Below are 18,879 nucleotides of genomic sequence, written 5' to 3'. Positions count from 1 at the left end.
CAAGAAACACCAGCAGCTAAAAACTGCACAGACACTGGGCAGTGCCAGGTGCGCCTGGCTCAGGGTGCTTGGGTCAAGGGGTGAAGGCGCCGAAATTTGGAATCCTGAGCGGACGGGGCAGGTGCGGGGACTCTCGGTGGCCCCGAAAGCCAGGCTCCTGAATGGACCAACCGGGGATTCCGTGGGCTTCCGGGCTCCGGAGTGGGCCAGGACTCCGTCGAGGATGACCCCAGAGCCGGTCCGCGGGAAACGTCATCAGGGAGCGACCGGCTACGCTCTCCACCTCTGACGTATTTCCCATGCGCGGGCGCTGGCGAGGCGCGCCGGAAGCTAGATCTTGACAGTCGGGGTGTGTGGGTCCTGGATGCAGGTGTGCGGCCCCCGCTGCTACACTTAATATCCTGCGGTCCCGCCCAGCGGCTGGGCAGAATGCGGCTGGGCTCCGGGGCCTTCGCTGCCAGCTGCGTAGCGATTGAGGTGATTGGGGTCGCGATATTTATTCGGGGATTCTTCCCAGCTCCTGTGCGTTCCTCTGCCAGACCGGAGCATGGTGCAGAGACCCCAGCGCCCGAACCCGTAGCAGGTATAGCCCCCGCGCCCCTCCTCGGTGGTTCCCGTTTTCATTCTGCCCCACCACCGAATCAATCTGTATTGTTTTAGCATTGTTTGCGTATCATACATACAGCTTTGAAGCATTCGCAGCCTCCGGCCCTATGTCGACATATGTGATAATCGGAGTAATCCCAGAGTAACTCCGGCTTTGCATCTTGTTTGGTGCTATTCAGTGATCCGTACCCCTTTTCCTAATAAGCCTTCCACTCACTCTCAATTTAGGTTTCCACTTTTGGTCCTATAGGACATAACAGATGATATTTCTAAAGGCCCCCTCCAGTTTCCTACAACCCCTCCTCCAGAACACCTCCCGACTCTCAGCGGTTAAGGCCTCACTGCATTAGGACCCTGCCATCCTCACCAACACAGAAATAAACACATGGCAACAACTCTGTGGCTGTGAAACAGGCCCACATAATCAAAACCACTGGACATGCAAACAGTTTGTAAGCCCATAAGTTCACTGCCTGCAAGACTAGGTTTTAGGCCAGGCTCAGGAAGGCACAGGTCCCAACGGTATGTCTCTTAGGTAGAGGCTTCCCTGTCCTGGACTCTTCACCATGCTAAGAGTAGTTCACTATATATTACTGGGATACCTACTCATTGTTAACATACTGTCCAGCCTAGTCAGGAGATGCCCTTCTTGGTAGTCATCTGTCATCTGCAGGCTGGTTACAACCCTTGAAGGAACCTTCACAGTTATCTTATTTGGTTTCTTAGAAAATTAACACCACACTGGCTACCAAAAATGTACCTTCTCTCAGGTTGAAATAGACTTGATATGGTCTAGAAGAACAAACAAGACATTGAAGGCAATGGGGTATGAAATAGAATTTAAAGTTTAACTTCCCCTTTTCTAAACGCTTTTAGGAGTCAGTTCGAACTGGACCAAGCTGCCGCCACCACTCTTCAGTAAAGTGGTTATTATGCTGATAGATGCTTTAAGAGATGATTTTGTGTTTGGGTCAAAAGGCGTGAAGTATATGCCCTACACAACGTATCTGGTAGAAAAAGGAGCGTCTCATAGTTTCGTGGCTGAGGCAAAGCCACCCACAGTTACTATGCCTCGAATCAAGGTAAATTAAACTCAGTTAAATTTTATGAATCATGATTTGGCTCTTTTGAACATTTAGAGCGATTATCTAACCCTCTTGGAGACCTTATTTTAAGAACATGGAAAATATTTCAGTGTTGTCAGTGTTGCTGGGGCAATGGGACGCTGAAGGAATCCTATAATAAGATGGAGCCATCTCTTTACCCCTTGTTAGGTGGCTGAAGTTCATACCCCATGGAAAGGAGGATGGATTTAGAACCGGATTGTCCAGACCACTGTAGTTCAAGAGATACCCTCCTCTTTGGTGGACTACTGTGTTCCTTAGTTATCAGGCTTGAGGGAGCCTTTGGGGATATTCAGTCTAGTTTATTAATTATATACACAAGAAAACAAACTCGGTCAAGTTAAATTATTTGTCGAAATTATATTATACAAAATGACGAAACAAGTGTGAACTGGTCTGAAGAGCTGTTACTTCTACTACCTACTACATAATTAGTTGTTCAGTTTGGTGAGGGTAGTTCTGAAGTGCATGGTGCTTTACCGAAGAATCATGGCTAAATTTAAAACAAACAAACAAACAAACAAACAAACAAACAATGAAGCCCTGTCTGCAGGTTGGCTTGAAGACTACTTACTGAGCAACTAGGTGCTGCTTCTGTAATGGAGATACGTTTGGTGAAAAGTGCTTTCATGAGGCTTTAGTCTCTGGGTGTACAGAGGCATTGGACAAACAAGTATTCAAAGAAACATGTAGTAATATTGTGCTGAGTGCCTGACAGAAAGAGCAGACTACAGTTCTGTTGGAGAGGTAGAAGTGCAGCTGAGGCCGTGGATTCTGAAAAGCCTGTTTGAGGAAATTACACTCACAAAGACATTATTAGGAGGAATAGGAGAGTGTTGGCAGAAAGGACCAGAAGTGTTTGGAAATCTGCAGCTGCATTAAATAAAAGATTTATTTCATTTTATGTATGTGAGTGTTTTGCCCGCATGCATTTACGTGCACCACAGAAGGCAGAAAAGAGTATTGTGTCCATTGGGACTGGAGTTACAGGTGATAGTGGGCTGTCATGTGACTGCCGGGAACTGAAACCAGGTTGTCTGCAAGAGTGTCAAGTGTTCTTACCTACTGAACAAGCTAGAATTTTGTGGGGTTTTTTGTTTTTTGTTTTTCCTCCAAATTCTTACTTTTATTTTTAAACCAGTCTTCCACTGGGCTTCTCTGGTCCAGTGTAGTTCAGGGTCAGACAGTGATTGGGAAAAGTTGTGATTGAGCCTGTCACCCATTAAGGAATCTACCCAAGGCTCATGTGTGCCGAGACCCTTGACTGTCTAGGTCGTTTTCCAGCTTGACCTGCCTTTCACTGTTTAATCAGGGACTCTACCTCAGCCAGAAGAAGTTTTGGTTATTTCTGATTCTCTCCAGATTCCCGGAAATGCATGCATACTTTAAAACTTGTCCATAGTCGTCTTCCTTCCCAGAGACCCTTTTCAGATTTCAAGTTGGTTTTTTCGCTTGCCACAGCCAACTGTAATGGAGCCATTATCAGATCAGGTAGAGAAGGAAGGAGGTAGGAGAAACCACAGGTAGAGTGTTTTCTTGAGCATGCCTATGCGACTTATTACACGATTTTGGTGACAGTTAAAGTTCAGAGTTATTGCTTTTGATAGTTTCTGTTGGTTTTCCATTGTTCTTGGTGTGTGTGGGTGGGGTGGGGCCAAGCTCCTCAATTCTGCCATTCTGGAAGTCTGGTTGGTTTAAATTTCCATTTTTGGCTGGTGATAAAACTCAACATGAGAGCACTTACCTAGCATATGTAGAGTACTGAGTGTAGGTCCTAGAACCTTGAAAGTAAAGTTTGCATTTATTTGCCACTGAAAAATTTGTAGACATTTCACCTCAAACCTATGGATGTTGATACTTTAGGTGTTAGTATAACTCCGAATCATGAAGATTCAGAACTATCACTGTGGCTTGGTAGGGTCTGTGATAAAAGAAGGGGAAACTATTGACTTTATATCAGAAAGATAGGAAGATATCTCACATAGTATTATATGGTACAATACTATAGGCGTGACCTGATGTTCTACTAACACTCTTGGCCCAGTTCACTTTGAGAACCGTATACAAGTAGGGTTTCTTTAAAAAAACAAAAAAACTTAGAGAAAGATATTAGATTTTCTGAATCGTTAGGGTTTGTTTGTTAGTGAGTCTGCTTGTATAAAAGGCAGGTTAAATCTTATGTGAAACCCTGATAAATGGTCTGAACATACAGGTTTGTGTTAGTTATCAATGTTTACACACATCAGTATTAACTTTGTCAATAAGACATAGCTTCTGTGCCTGGCATGGTGTCTATCATTGCCATCTTCTTCACTATCTTACCAATGTAAGAATTGTCAGAACCATGCTCATTAAATAATCAAGGCTTCAATATTGAGTTTGATATATTGGTTCCAAGTCCGTGTCTTATTTTCCTCCCCTCACCTGCCTGCTTGCTGTCCTAGCTCTGACTCTAGTCTCCAGAATGGGGCCTGCTGTAGGTTTGCACCCACCTGGGGCCCCCACCTCATCTTCCTGTCTCTTGTGCTGCGGTTTGGACCTGTAATCTAAGTCTTGACATGTTTCTTTCTACAGGCATTGATGACGGGAAGTCTCCCTGGCTTTGTTGATGTCATCAGGAATCTCAATTCTCCTGTTCTCCTAGAAGACAATGTGATAAGACAGGCAAAGGCTGCTGGGAAAAGAATAATCTTTTATGGAGATGAAACATGGGTTAAATTATTCCCAAAGCACTTTGTGGAATATGATGGGACAACATCATTCTTTGTGTCAGATTATATAGAGGTCTGTCTCTCCCTCCCTCTCCCCTCTCTCCAAACTCTCACGCTGCCTGTAAGGGTGGAACTTGATGTGTAGCAGAGGCCGTTCTTGAACCCTTTGTACTCAGGGCTCCTTCTCCAGAGTTCTGGGATTGCAGCCATGCACCTCCATGCGCCATTTCGGAGGTCAGTCTCTTAAAAACAGAAGCATTGTACCTTAGATTGAGTCTGATATGTCACTGAGAAGTGATGCTATTTCCTGTGGGGTGTTTTTTAGTTTATGGAACAGTATGGCAAGACTATAAATCAATCATTCCTGTAATCAGTCGTGAGTAGCAGCATAAACCTGGTGCAGGAGTGAACCAGAGCGTGTAGGCTCCAACATGCAAAGTAGTTGACAGACATTGCAGGGTGCCACAGCCGAGGAGCTACATCATTGAATGAGTGAGGACTCTGAGGCACAGAGAGAGGCAACAGAGTCATAGGAGTGCAATGCATTCCCGTAATGTGGGAGACGGGTGTGTGAAGGCTGGGCCTGCAGCAGAGGAAATAATACCCGAGTTATCTGTGTTGTAGTAAGAGTCTCAATTTAGTTTGGGGGCTGGGGTGAGCCTTTGAGTCTATGTTTTCTCACCCATACCTTTTCTAGAGTGATAAACCCTTTCCACAGTTCACCAGGGCAGGCACAGTGTGAATTTTCACCAAGTTTTTACTCTGTGATATCGGGTGGGAATACTTTTCTTTGTGGTTCATGTTTTAGTGGGGAGAAAGTGGGCTTACTGAAGACTCAGGGCTATGCAGGATACCAGCTCTATTAGGGGCTATTTGTCTGATCACATCGCCATGACGCTTGCTTGAGAAAAAGACGTTATAAATGTTGGTCTATTTTTTCCAAGAATAGCCTTTATGTAAGACTGTTACTTATTCCTAACTGTACTGTACTGCCTTGGTTGGCTGCCGTTCACCCTTTCTTATCTCATGGCTTCTTGGGACTTGTTTAGTTTATTTATTCAGCTTTAGTTAAGACCAGCAATGGTCTTTGCTAAATTATCTATATAATATGTCTGTTTACAAGCTAGAGGCATTAAAATGAGGAGGCATAAGAACTTAGTCTAATACTAATATTCATTTATTTTTTAATAACTTCAGGGCTTTTGTTTTAATTTGAGTTTTGTTTTATCAATGTCCATGAGTTGCCTAAGATTAACTCCTGATGATCCAGGAAAAGTTGGATGCACTGTTTATATGTACTTCCTCCCCCCTCCTCCCTTGAAGGTGGATAACAATGTCACAAGGCATTTGGACAAAGTATTAAGAAGAGGAGACTGGGATGTGCTGATCCTTCACTACTTAGGGCTAGATCACATTGGCCACATTTCTGGGCCCAACAGCCCCCTGATTGGTCACAAGCTCAGCGAAATGGACAGTGTGCTCATGAAAATTCATACATCACTGTTGTCAAAGGTAAGGCTGGCGATGGTGCATCACGTGGTGATGGAGTTCCCTATGGCCAGTATTAGCCAGGATAGAAACAACTGAGGGCTGCGTGCCCATTATCAGCCAGCCAGCCATGCTTTTGCCATAGGCACCTTCCAGACCCTGTTCCAAGGATGCTACTGTTGGCAGAGTTACATTCTGGACAGGAAAGAAGTGTGAGAAATATAGTGAACAATATAAATGTGCCCAAAAGGAATTGCTGTCGAGAGAAAACATGGACAGGAGGAACCAGCACCCCTGTTTTAGGGGAGGGTGGGGACCATGATTTTAAATAGTATATTCAGGACTGTCTTCCTGGAAAAGTACTCCATGTCAATAGAGACTCGAGGAGAGGGAGGGACAGAGGCATGTTCTCTGTGTGGATGTATGTCAGGTACAAAGCTCTGAGGGTCAAGAGCTTGCCCAGCACCACTAGAGCAGATAAGTTAGATGACTGAAGCTCTGGGCAGAGAAGCCCATGACCTGCCTTGTGCCCTCTGAATGTCTTGTGTCACCTTTAAACAGCCCTGTAAAATAAATGCCTTTAGTTTCTCTCTTAACAGGGAACTGAGGCAGGGGAGTCACGTGCCTGCAGTTTGGAAAAGACAGATACCCTGCTGTTAGTGGTCATAAGCACAACCCTTACGCACTCTGAGCTGTGCACTGCTTTCGATTCACCTGTAACGTGATTCACTTTGACCTGATATGACTGTAGCTTCCCTAGAAGAGACATAAAGCTTTCAGGTGAAGGCGCTGTGTAAGCTAATGTGAAGCTCTGCAGTCGTTTCCTGTGCAGGACCATATATGTTCTTGTGAGGCAAACACAGCTGATGGGTTCCTCTTTACCTTCAGGACAGAGAAACTCTCTTACCCAGTCTGCTGGTTCTCTGTGGTGACCATGGAATGTCTGAAACAGGGAGTCATGGGGCCTCTTCCACAGAGGAAGTGAGCACACCTCTACTCCTAATCAGCTCTGCGTTTGAAAGGAAACCTGGTGAGAATTAGGAATGATTGACATTTTAAACTGTAATCTGATATAAGTGATTGTAAACACTGAAATAAAAATTGAAGGGGTGATGGGCAGGCAGGACTTACCATTTATATTCTTTGCCCTGGTTCTCAAAATTACAAACACTTTTCTGTAAGAACTCTGTTGCAGAAATATTACTAGATAGATATGGAACTACTCAAAATTTGCCTTGGGATGGTGAGATGGCCCAGTGGGTAGGCGCACTTGAGAAACTGCTCAGTTGTTTGTAAAAGATTAAGATTTTTGTTATTGTTTTAAAAACACACACACACACACACACACACACACACACACACACACACACACACACACACATTTTATATGTCCTTAAATGTGGGACTACAACCTGCTCAGTCTGTTTAGTGTTACATATTTCCATACAGTTCAAAGGCTGACCACTTGGTTTTGGATAGCTAACTCGGGGGCTCATCCCTGCAGAGGACTGCTTCTCCTCTGAGCATTCCTTAGTTTCTAGTAGTGCTTTGTCTGTGGAGGCTGTGAAGTCTGCGAAGTCTGCCCCCTTCTTGTCTATTGACATTTTACTTCTTTGGGTCTTCTTTAGGTAACCGTATTGTTGGGGTGTCATGAGGGAAGGCTCCCTGTCATTTCTGGGAGACATGATATTATAGCAGACTTCCTGATCCTTGGCTTCTGTCTGGCTACTTGTTATTTCTATGCCCAATGCTACAATCACAATAACTATACTTTTTAAAAAAAATTTTATTTATATGAGTACACTGTCACTTTCTTCAGATACACCAGAAGAGGGCATCGGATCCCATTACAGATGGTTTTGAGCCACCATGTGGTTGCTGGGATTTGAACTCAGGACCTCTGGAAGAGCAGTCAGTGCTCTTAACCGCTGAGCTATCTCTCCAGCCCCAATAACTATACTTTTTAAAATTAGATTCTCTGACCAGTGTATGATGAGTCACTTAAGGGAAAGTGGCACTCGATACATTTATTGAAATAGAAATCAAGGAGTTGGTTTCTGTGTGAATCTGCTTCTGAGTGGCTTGAAAACATGGTAATTTGACTTACATTAGCTGTTGTTGCTTAAATTCAAGAATAACTATCATTTTCTACTTTGTAGGAATCTATTGCTTAAAATGTTTTCTTTTCGCCCAGGGGATGTTCGACACCCAAAGCACGTCCAGCAGACTGACTTGGCTGCAACACTAGCAATAGGACTCGGTTTGCCAATTCCTAAAGATAATGTAGGAAGCCTCTTATTCCCAGTTATAGAGGGAAAACAGATGAGAGAGCAGCTGAGATTTTTACATTTAAACACATTACAGCTTAGCAAACTATTGCAAGAAAACATACCAGCCTATGAAAAAGGTAAGGTAATTAATTAGTAGTTCCAGATTCTTAATCCTTCATGGTCCCAGGGCCTTGTGTTTCCCAGATGTTTGCTGGTGTACAATTGATAATGGAGTACTTTGTAGTTGTTACTCTAATTATTATTATGTTCGTTTTCTTTCCTCCTTAACTGTCGTTATTAGCAACACCCATGAATATAATTAAGCTATGGAATCTTTCATATATTTATCAACCCAACAATCATTTACCAAGTTTTTGTTTGTGAACAAGGGGCACCAGCTGGGCGTAGTGGTGCATGCCTTTAATCCCAGCACTTGTGAGACAGAGGCAGGTGGATCTCTATGGATTCAAGGCCAGCCTAGTCTATAGCTTGAGCTCCAAGACAGAGAAACCCTGTCTCAGAAAACCAAAAAATAACAACAACAAAACAAAACAAAAACCCAAGCTAAAAATAACTCGAGATAAGGCACTGAGTAGCATCAGATCTCTGTCCTCACAAAATCTCTCAGGGTGAAGAGAACAAAAGTATTGTAATAGATGCCAGATGGTGACCAGAACGCTAGGAAAAGATTGGCTATAGAAGCATAGATGGGTTGATACACTAAGACAAGCCTGGCCTGAGGGTTGAGGGGAGGGACAGAGGGCACAGGAGATGAGTTCAGACATCATCAGAGGGCTTTTAGGTATTAGATGAGCTTTTTTTTTTTAGGTATTAGGTGAAGGAAGGCACAGCAGAGTTTCCTGCATTTAAAGGTTCTCCCAGGCTCCCTCTGGGAGTTCTGTCTTGTACTGTAGCAGAGCAGGCAAGAAGCAGCTGCAGTATTTTGGTGTGAGGTAAGACGGCATGAGCTCAGCATGGTAGTGGAAATTAGGAGGTAGATGTGCTTCAGAGGTAGCAAAACAGTGTTTGCTGGCACCATGGGATATAAGGAACAAGAAGTCCTGAGCCAAGAAACAACTCCAGGAAAGGAGCTAAAGAGTGAAGGAGTAGTGGCCATGCAGTAAGGTAGGCAGGAGCTGATTTACAAGGCAGGTGTCTTAGTTACTTTTCTATTTCTGTGATAAGGTACCATGATCAAGGCAGTTTATAAGAGGAAGAGTTTATTTGGCACTTATACTTCCCAGAAGCTTGGAGTCCATAACCATCATGACAGGGAACCTGGCTGCAGACAGGTTCTCAGTCAGGCAGTCAGGCATGGTGCTGGAGCAGTAACTGAGAGCTTACATCACGATCTACAAGCCTGAGGCAGAGAGAGAGCTACCAGGGGATGACTGGGCTTTTGAAACTTCAAAGCCACCCCCAGTGATACCTCCTCCAACAAGGCCACATCCCGTAATCATTTCTAAACAATTCTACCAGCTGGGGACCAAGTATTCAAATAAATGAACCTAAGGGGACCACTCTCATTCAACCAGCAGGATGATGAGAGATTGGGAATGTGGGTCAGGAAGCTATGAAAAGAGGTCAGTAAGGAGAAAGTAAGCTACTATGTTGATGCTGTAATGGAGAGCTAACTATTGGGTCTAGGATAGAGAGACATTAGGGATTGCTGGAGCAGCTCCTGTGTGGTGTTGGGAGAGAGCCTGATTAGACTACAGGTAAGGTCAGCAGGATCAGAAAGGTGGGCTGTGGTCCAAGCCAGTGATTTGTCTTCAAGCTGAGGACAGTAGGGCTATTTCTGTGACAGTAGGCATGATCCCAGGAGAAGAGTGAACTTCTCGGACCCTGTATAGATCCCTGAGTTGCACTTTCAACTGCTCTGCTCTGGTATGCCCAGCATATCACAGACTAACACATCTGTCACTGATTCTCCTTCCCAAGTCTGCAGCAGGCACATGTGTTTGAGGCAGTATTTAATCACATGGCATTGGCAAGTTTTCTTTCAGTTGTGATAAACATGTTTTTAGACCCATTTAGCTGTGGAAGACTAGACCCTGCCTGCTAGTTGGAAAACGACTGGGAGCCTAAGTCCAGATGAGAGGCTTTGTCAGCACTGAGGTCTGACTTTAACGTACACTTCAGTCTAGATTATTTGTAACGGTTATTCTTGCTTTTGTTTTTTTCTAATTAAGTTATTGGCTTGTAAGGTTTTTGAGGAGGTGGGAAGGTGTTGGTTGGTTTAGTTTGGACTTTTTATTGTTTTAAGTTTGGTGATGTTTTATTTTAGTTTATGTATGGTGGGCATTTTTGGTGGTTTTTTCTCTTTGTTCATTTGATTCTATTTGTTTATTTATTTGGTTATGGTAGTAGTAGTCGGTTTTGTAGTATTGGGAATTGCCTATGCTAGGCAAGTACTCTATCACTAAACTACATCGCCAGGCCTCTTTTAGTTTTATTTTGAAACAGTCTTGCTGTTGTACAGACTGGTTTTGAGTTCTGTAACCCAGGTTGTCCATCAATTTGTGATCTTCCTGACTCGGTCTCTTGAGTAGCATTAGCCACTAGACCAGCCATTGCTTGGTAGTTTTCATATGTGGTGGTGTTGCTGCTGCTGCTGCTGCTGCTGTTGTCATTGTTGTTGCTGCTGTTTGCAAGATTCTAGCCTAGAAAATTGCCAACAACAACAACAACAACAACAACAACAACAACAACAAGAAGCTACTAAGGACTTTAATGTTTCAGACATACTGAATAGAAAACCATTAGGAGCCATGTGAAATGGAAAGGAAGCAAGCCTACAAAGAATGGCAGACGTTGTTGTGGGTCCTTCCCTCCTAGGAGGCCTCTGAACCCCACAACAAGGCCAACAGAATCTACCACAACACTTGGCAAATCTGATGCTCCTTCTCGTACTGTGTCCTTTAGTTCTGTTGGGAATAGCCAGCCCGCTCCACCCCGCACCCCTCACTTTGAACAAGATGTTCACAGTGACTGTGTTCTTCTCCAGCCCCTCATCTGGTTGTTCCTGTCATCCTTTAGAGTCAGCCTGTCAGCCTATCCTTGCCCTGCTATGTTTCATTTCCAATCTAAAATCAATTAGTCTCCACTACCAGCAATGTCTCCTGCCATCTGCTTTTCCTTCATGGTATTCTTTGCGGTTGATTTTTTTTTCTTTTTATGTGTACGGGTGTTTTGCCCACATGCATGTCTATGTACCTTGTGTATTCAGTGCAGAGGCAAAAGAAAACAAATGCTGGATCCTGGGCATTGGAGTTGTATATGGTTATAGGCCACCATGTGGGTCCCAGGGATCAAGCCTGAATCCTCGGAAGGAGCCACCAGAGCTCTAACCACTGAGCCACCTGTCTGGTCTCCAGGCTTCACAGTTGGTGTCACATGTGTCCATGCCTACAGCATACCATTTTGTTTGCCTTTGTTTGTGTTTGTGTTTGTATACACAGGGAGGAATTTACTAGTTTATTCACCATTGCCTTTCTCTTTCCTTTTACATTAAACCCTTTGTGCTTTATTATTCAGCATCCAGTGTCTGGGACATGGTGCTTAGGAAGTGTTCATTTGGCTGCATGAGCAGGAACCCCAGTTTCTATGATTCCTTTTGGAGAGGCTGTAAGATATTACACAAATGTCCCATGTCTCTGTGGTTCATTTGTAGAGATGTGTGAGGCTGTTGAGTACACACAAAGATAGACCAGATCTTTGTACTTACTGATGGAGGCTATGGGTTACAGACACAGGTGTCTGTCTCTGTGACTTCTCGTGGGCGCCATCAGGCTCGATACTTCACATATAGAGACAGTGGGTGTGTGTGGGTGGCCCGAGTCTCTGCGACTCCCTGGAAGAGGCATGGATTGTGATTGCAGATCATTGTGGAGGCGTGGGGGATACACATACTTGACATTGGGGTGGTGTAGCAGTGAGGGCACCTGCTGTGGACTTACTCTCAGTCGTAAGGACAGGTACAACCGGAAGTGTTCAGATTCACATTAAGATTGTGTAACTGAACCTTGTCCTCAGCAATACAATGTCTGCAGAGTTCTGCTGCTGCTGCTGCTGCTGCTGCTGCTGCTGCCGCTGCCCCGTGCAGCACTGTTGGGGGTGATAAAGGGATCTGTGGTCCCGATGGAGTACAAGGTGCATTTTAAAGAACAGACCATCTCAGGAAGAAAACTCCTGTTTTTAGAACCATTTAGCTCCTTGCCTTCAGCACTCCCTGTAGACCTAAAGAGGAAGGGCAGCCATGAGCCTGGGCCACACCCAGAAGCCAGGCATTCCACACCAATATTGTCACTGGCCACGGTAGTCACTGGAGGGAACCAAGGCTACTTGAACCTTTGCATGGTAGGTGCATGCTTTTGGGATGAGTGTATATCATTGCTTAGGGCCAGGGCACTGGAAATGCCTCATTAGCATAGGGAGGAAGTTCAGGTGCTTCTGGACTTGACCTTATAAGGCAAGAGGATGTTTAACCTGGCTCTTGGGCTGTGTAACCTGGTGGGGGGTGGATACTCATTCCAGGACAAGCAGGCCTGGGGCAACAGGGGAGTGATCCTACTCCCGACAATCTCAGGATGAGATTTCTGGGGTTTGGACATGCCTGGACCCAGCTCTTGTTCCCAACCAGCACCCCACCCCTCACTTAGACTCTGACTGTGTTGGCAGTAGATGAATATACATTACCAGCTGTTACAGTGCTACTGCAGTGTTGCTGACCCTTCCTGCCTAGGAAGATTGCCTTTACTAGGTATCAGTTCTAAAAAATGTCCCAGGAGTAAGTAAATGTGCTAAAATTATAAGTATGTATAATCTTTTGTCTAACAGATCCTGGATTTGAGCAGTTTAAAATGGCAGAAAGGTTGCATGGAAACTGGGTCAAACTGCACTTGGAAGAAAACCATTCAGACATTCTGCTTGGCTTGGGGACCAAAGTACTCAGGCAGTACCTGGGTGCCCTGAAGACCCTGAGTCAGTCCCTGAGCACACAAGTGGCTCACTATGACATCTACTCAATGGCAGTGGGGACACTCATGGTTTTGGAGGTACACATGCTTGTATTATCATGGTTCAGATGTTAAATTAATTATGCAACTCAAAGGGGTTGGGGATTTAGCTCAGTGGTAGAGCACTTGCCTAGCAAGCGAAAGGCCCTGGGTTCGGTCCCCAGCTCCGAAAAAAAGAAAAGAAAAAAAAATTATGCAGCTCAGCCAAAACATGATGGTTTTAAATTTATATATCATTACTGCTGGCATGGTGGTGTATGACTGTAATTCCCAAATTCAGTCTACTAAGGTGGGAGAATGGCTGCATCATGCCAGCCTGGACTACAAGACCCTGTGTCTGAAAAAAGAATATCGGTGTAACACAGAAAATAGGAATGTTCTTTATTAACTAAATTAACTAATTATTAACTAATTAACTAAAATTTATTTCTCCCTTGGGTCTTTTTGTTTGTTGCTATTCTTGTATGAACGGTAGGTTAGGGTGAGTTGGGCTCATTTGAGTGGACTTTCCTATACCTGGGCTTCCATATTTACCCTTGATCTTCTTTTTCAGGTTCTCACCCTGTTTCTCCTTAGCACTCCACATGTGCTGTGCAGAAAGGCTGAACTGGATGTTCCCCTGTTGTCTCCTGTGTTTTCTCTGCTCTTTTACTTGATATTTTTGGTTCTTTCGGCCATTCATGTCCTGGTGTGCACCTCATCTGAGAGCTCGTGCTACCTCTGTAACCTCCCGTGGCTGGCAGCAGGGGCTGTGATGGTACTTGTTTCTGCACTTTTCTGTGCAATTTTGTCCGCTCTTATCAGGATGGTCACCGACGGCACTCTGCTGAGGAAGGTACGGCTAGTCCCTGGTGTATGTGTGGTCCTTGTGGGTGGGCCTCTGTTTGTTCTGCTAGCCAATCTTTCACTAGTGTAAATCATGTATGTACCAGCATGGCAGTGCTGGAGGTGTCTTGGAAAGAGCACACATCAAACAGACTTCAGGAGCAAGACCCAAGCAAATCGTGCCAGGCTTCTGGGCATCTTTGTCTGGGATATTCTGTGGTGTAGTCAGGTCATATGCTTTTGTTCTCAGCTGGAAAGAGCTGGACTGGAACAGAGGTGATAATAGGGCTTCTGGATATGGAAGACAGGGAACGTGTGTACCTCAGTCTCAGAATCTCTGGGCTGCAGATGACAGACAGCGAGCGGGTGGCCACTCAGGAGGCTCCTAAGGAAGCTCAGTCCCCCATTGGTCTGTGGTGCCTCACAAAGCTTTCTCTTTAAGGCTTACGTTTTCTATGAAATTCTTGGTCTTTGGCAACCTTTGCTTACTAGGTAGGTAGTGATGAGGGAGCAGTGTGAAAGAAGTGTGTGGTTGTGTTAGAGGCCACGGTACCTAGACCCTGAGATTGAGAAATCCTGTGCAGTGACTCTAGCCCCTTCCAGAGTACCTGGTCCTTTCCACACCCTTTCCTATCACAGGGTCTTTCAAGTCCTGTTGTGTGACTGGGTCTAGGCACAGTCTGTCTTTCTGTTTCTTTAGGAAATTTCTGGATTATATATATAATTTTCAGGTTATCGCTTACATACTGCATTTCCTTCTAACAGAATGCAACTGTTGCCAGCTCAGGGTGGTCAGAGGTGAACCTCCTTCTTCTTCTGGGCACAGTGGGCCATGTTCTGAGCCTGGGAGCCAGCAGCTTCGTGGAGGAAGAGCACCAGACGTGGTATTTCCTTATTAATACTCTGTGCCTGGCTCTGAGCCAGGAAACCTGTAGGAGTTACTTCCTGGGAGATGACTGTGAACCTCAGCATCACTTCCAGGTGGAACAAAAATGTGTGAATGTCCTTGCCTGTACCCTGCAGGACAGTACAAGCTGCAGTACCCCTGAGTCTGAGTCTGACACAGCAGGTAAACGGGCCTCCCTGTTGGAAGCACACAGAAGCTGCAAATGGTGGACAGTGCTGGCAAGTCCGTGGCTGGTGCTGATCTGCTGCCGGCTACTGCGCTCCTTGAACCAGACAGGGGTGCAGGGAGCCCATCGCCCTGACTTTAGTCACTGGCTTACCAGGTGAGCATGACCCAGGGGCCGGACCTCTTTGCAACTGAATAGTTTTACAAAGTCTTTTTCTACATTTCGTCCTTTTGAAAATAAGACTAAGATAATGTTAAGACTAAGATAATACTTGAGATCTAGAGAAATAGAAAATATACCCCATAAAGGTGAATAGAGACTAACTTAATACAATTGGTTTATTTATTTTTTTTCTTTTTTTGGAGCTGGGGACTGAACTCAGGGCCTTGCGCTTGCTAGGAGAGCGCTCTACCACTGAGCTAAATCCCCAACCCCTACAATTGATTTATTAATGGTGAATCAGAATAACTGAATGATTGAGAACCCATGAGTTTTAAAATCATCATTGTAAAGATATAACTCTAGGATCAAGTCCATGGTGGTTCTTTGACCACTGCTTCCCAGAGACAAGAGGACAAGGTCAGTAGGCAAAGGTTCTAGTCTCCGGAGCACCTACCCTTTCTGATTCTCCGTTCTCTTCAGTCACGCCTCTCTCTCCATCCTCGGAGGGTAGAATGTAAAGCAGATCTCTCAGCATCTCCCGAGCCTTCCTTCTGCTGAGGATACAGAGCCAGAAAGATGAGGATGGGGTGGATGGGAGCGGGTTTGAAATGGGGCTTGAAGCAATGGAAGGAACGGAGTCAGACAAAGTCAAAGCTGTTTAACTGGGACAGCAAAGACTCAAGCTAAAGTAGAGTCACAGCAAAATAGGCATGTTCAGGGGACAGACAGTTGCAGAACGGTTTAAAATCGCAGTGCAGAGGGTGAGAGGGACTCCTGCTAGTGCGTGGGAAAACTCAAGTTGACAATGTGCAGTGATTTTATACCTATATAATGGAGAAACAAAAACAAGTGATACTGCCCAGATCTTACAAGTGCACAGAGCCTGGAAGTGGGCATCAAAGAAAGATTCTGGTTTTTCTAACCAAAAGGTTTTCCTGGAGAATTCCACCAAGTATTAACTAGCTTTCCAGACTTTCATAATCCCACCATTAGAGCTGGCATCTTTAAAGTTTCTGCCATGCGCTTGTACAACAGCTCTGGAAGGACATCTTTACGTGCTCCTCACTTTGGAGTTCAGGAAACAGGGAACGGAGTTTGCTGATAGACCGTATTTCCTCAGCCCAGGCATATGAAGTGTTTGATATGTTAAGGAGTTCCAGGTCCTAGAAAAACAGAGTGGGCACTTGCTATTTCTCTGAAAATTTGAAGGATTTAGTGCATGTGTGTCCTGCATGCCTTCTCAAGTGCTCCTCCTGCGTCTAAGATGTTTTCCTCTTGAATGCTGTAAAAGGACGTTTTGTCACTCCCATTAGTGGGCCACTCCAAAGCTGTCTTAGCTAAATATCACTTCTCAGTGGTGCTGTCCAGCATTCCAGAGGGATGCCTAGGATGTCCAAACGTAGCAGAGACTTCCAGAGTGAGGCCTATAGCTTTAAATTAAATAATCTCTTCCCATCCTAATACAGTCATGTCTGTCTGTCTGTCTGTCTGTCTGTCTGCCTCCCCCCCCCCGTGTGTGTGTGTGTGTGTGTGTGTGTGTGTGTGTGTGTGTGTGTGTGTGTGTGTGTGCATGCATGCACTGAGACAAGGTCTTATTCTGTATTCTAGGCTGACCTCAAACTTGTGATATGCTTGTCAGGATTACAGATGTATTCACCTTGCCCAGTTTCATTCACATTTTCTGAAGTCTTTCAATTTTAAGTTCTTGTATATTTGGCAGTGCCTTTGCACCTCTCCTCAGCAGGACAGCCCCTGTCAAGAGAGTTGAACTGTAGGAGACAGCAACAGAGACAGGGTGAGAAGGAAGTAAATCAAGGGTGCGGGTGCTGGAGGACAGACTGTACCTAATACCATCATCTGATACTATTTTAAGAGTAAGACATGAATGAGATCTCAGCATGATAGTTTTGTGACATTTTAAGTTCCTTGTTTTTTTTTTTTTTTTTTTTTTTTTTGGTTTTGTTTTCTGGCTTTCTAGGAAAAATCATTTGATTTTATACAATTCTTTTAAAACTCTTCAATATAACTGTAAATTACCAATTCCATTTGGTAGTAATTTGGGCATTTTCTATCTTATTTCAGCTCTGACCACAAAGTCCATCTCTCAGGCCTGGCTGCCCTCTCCCTGGTTGTGATCTTCATTTTAGTTCAGAAGGGCTGCTCTCTTGTATCCAAGGTGGCCCTAGCACTGGGGCTGCTGGGTGTCTTCTACTACAGAGCAGCCATTGGGATTGTGCTGTTCCCGTGGCAACCAGACAACAAAGGCATCTCAAAGTAAGTGAACTAGAGCTATGAAGGTTTCCTTTTATGTTTCAGCGTTTCCTGTACCAAAAATGCCACGTTAGCCCTTACAGTACTTGAGTTTAGTTTGTTTTCTTTTTTCTTTTCTTTTATTGGATTGAGTTAGTTTTTATGCATGATGATTTCATTTGTAGCTATTATATCCTAGTCAAGAAAACCTTAATGAGCCATCCTGTTAGCACTCTTTTGGGAGATAAATAAGTTAGAAGTAAGGAGATGGTATTTATTTTTTTTTAATTAATAAAGAATTTAAAAATGAGTTAAGAGAAACCTGCATTCCTAGGACTTGGTTTTGCTAAGTTAAGATGTCACTTTAAAAACAGGGATACTCCCAAGGATACAATAGTAAGTGGCTACCACCAGCACTCAGCAAAAGGAGTGAGCTTCCCTATGCTGTGCTTGTAAGGCCCAAGAATTCCTGTCGTGCAAATCAAGAGGGCTCAACCCTGAGTCTGGTATTTGTGATAGAACGGCCGGGGTGCCTGGTCAGGGATACAAAGGGTGATTAGCCTTTTTCTCCAAAGAACCCCAAGAATACAGACAGGCAGCTGAAAAATAAAGCACCTCTGTCCTTTGAAACATCATTTACAGTTTATAAAATAGATAATTTGTAGTTGTTCATCCGTAGTGGGACAACCCTCACAGGTACGTTAAAGCTCTGTTTTCTTAGAACCCAGAAGGGCAGAAGGGAGCTGTGAAGCAGTAGGCTATACAACTCTTACATGATGACTTAACTTGTTAAATATGAATTGTCATATTTAGGACCCACAATCATATGTAGATTGTGGCCTTACATTTTACTCATTTAGGTCCCTTACACAGATAGCTTACACAGATAGCTTATACAAGATTTAACAGATATTGAAAGTCAAGGGCTATATCTAGAGGCCTAAGAGCTACCAGAGTATCTGCTGGTAGCTACGGGTGGTGCTAGGTTTCTGAAGCTGGTAACAGGAGGGTCGTTGCCTTTACCTGAGGTAAGAAGCCAGAGGTGATTGAGACTGGGGACATTTTATACAGACAAAGGCTCTTTTTGGCTTTGTAGTCTAGAACTTTGGGCAGAGAGCAAGGTTAGATAGGGTGTTTTTTTGTTTGTTTGTTTGTTTGTTTGTTTGTTTTTTGTTTAGTCCTCTAGTGCAGTGAGCGAATGCATTTCTTGTTTCCACCCAGATCTATGCACTTATTTCTGCATTATTAATCTCGAGACTATAATCCCCTTGTTTTGCCTTCTCTGCTGATAAGCAACTTGTCTTCTTGCCCAGAAGATAGCCAGTGTGCCTGTTCTCTTAGCATCCTTCTTC

At 44.3% G+C, this 18,879-nt stretch overlaps 1 protein-coding gene across 13 annotated transcripts in view; it reads left to right on the top strand.

Annotated features, from left to right (window-relative positions):
* The first annotated feature begins 306 nt into the window (after nucleotides 1–306).
* Pigg (phosphatidylinositol glycan anchor biosynthesis, class G) overlaps nucleotides 307–18,879 on the top strand; it is a 28,345-nt gene continuing 9,772 nt past the window's right edge. For 4 of the 13 annotated variants that reach the window (XR_015636484.1, XR_015636483.1, XR_015636481.1 and 1 more), the window contains exons 1-11: nucleotides 316–583; nucleotides 1,483–1,688; nucleotides 4,305–4,514; nucleotides 5,765–5,953; nucleotides 6,818–6,959; nucleotides 8,124–8,336; nucleotides 13,039–13,256; nucleotides 13,771–14,052; nucleotides 14,808–14,926; nucleotides 15,066–15,271; nucleotides 17,360–17,551. Coding sequence is in view for 4 of the 13 variants with exons in the window: in NM_001427662.1 (NP_001414591.1) it covers nucleotides 430–583; nucleotides 1,483–1,688; nucleotides 4,305–4,514; nucleotides 5,765–5,953; nucleotides 6,818–6,959; nucleotides 8,124–8,336; nucleotides 13,039–13,256; nucleotides 13,771–14,052; nucleotides 14,808–15,271; nucleotides 17,360–17,551 (2,270 nt within the window). In the remaining 9 variants the exon portion in view is untranslated. 13 annotated transcript variants of the gene reach the window in all.

This window comes from Rattus norvegicus, chromosome 14 (genome assembly GCF_021556685.1).
Source record: "Rattus norvegicus strain SHRSP/BbbUtx chromosome 14, alternate assembly SHRSP_T2T, whole genome shotgun sequence".
Taxonomy (NCBI): domain Eukaryota; kingdom Metazoa; phylum Chordata; class Mammalia; order Rodentia; family Muridae; genus Rattus; species Rattus norvegicus.
This window is presented reverse-complemented; position numbering and strand designations above follow the sequence as displayed.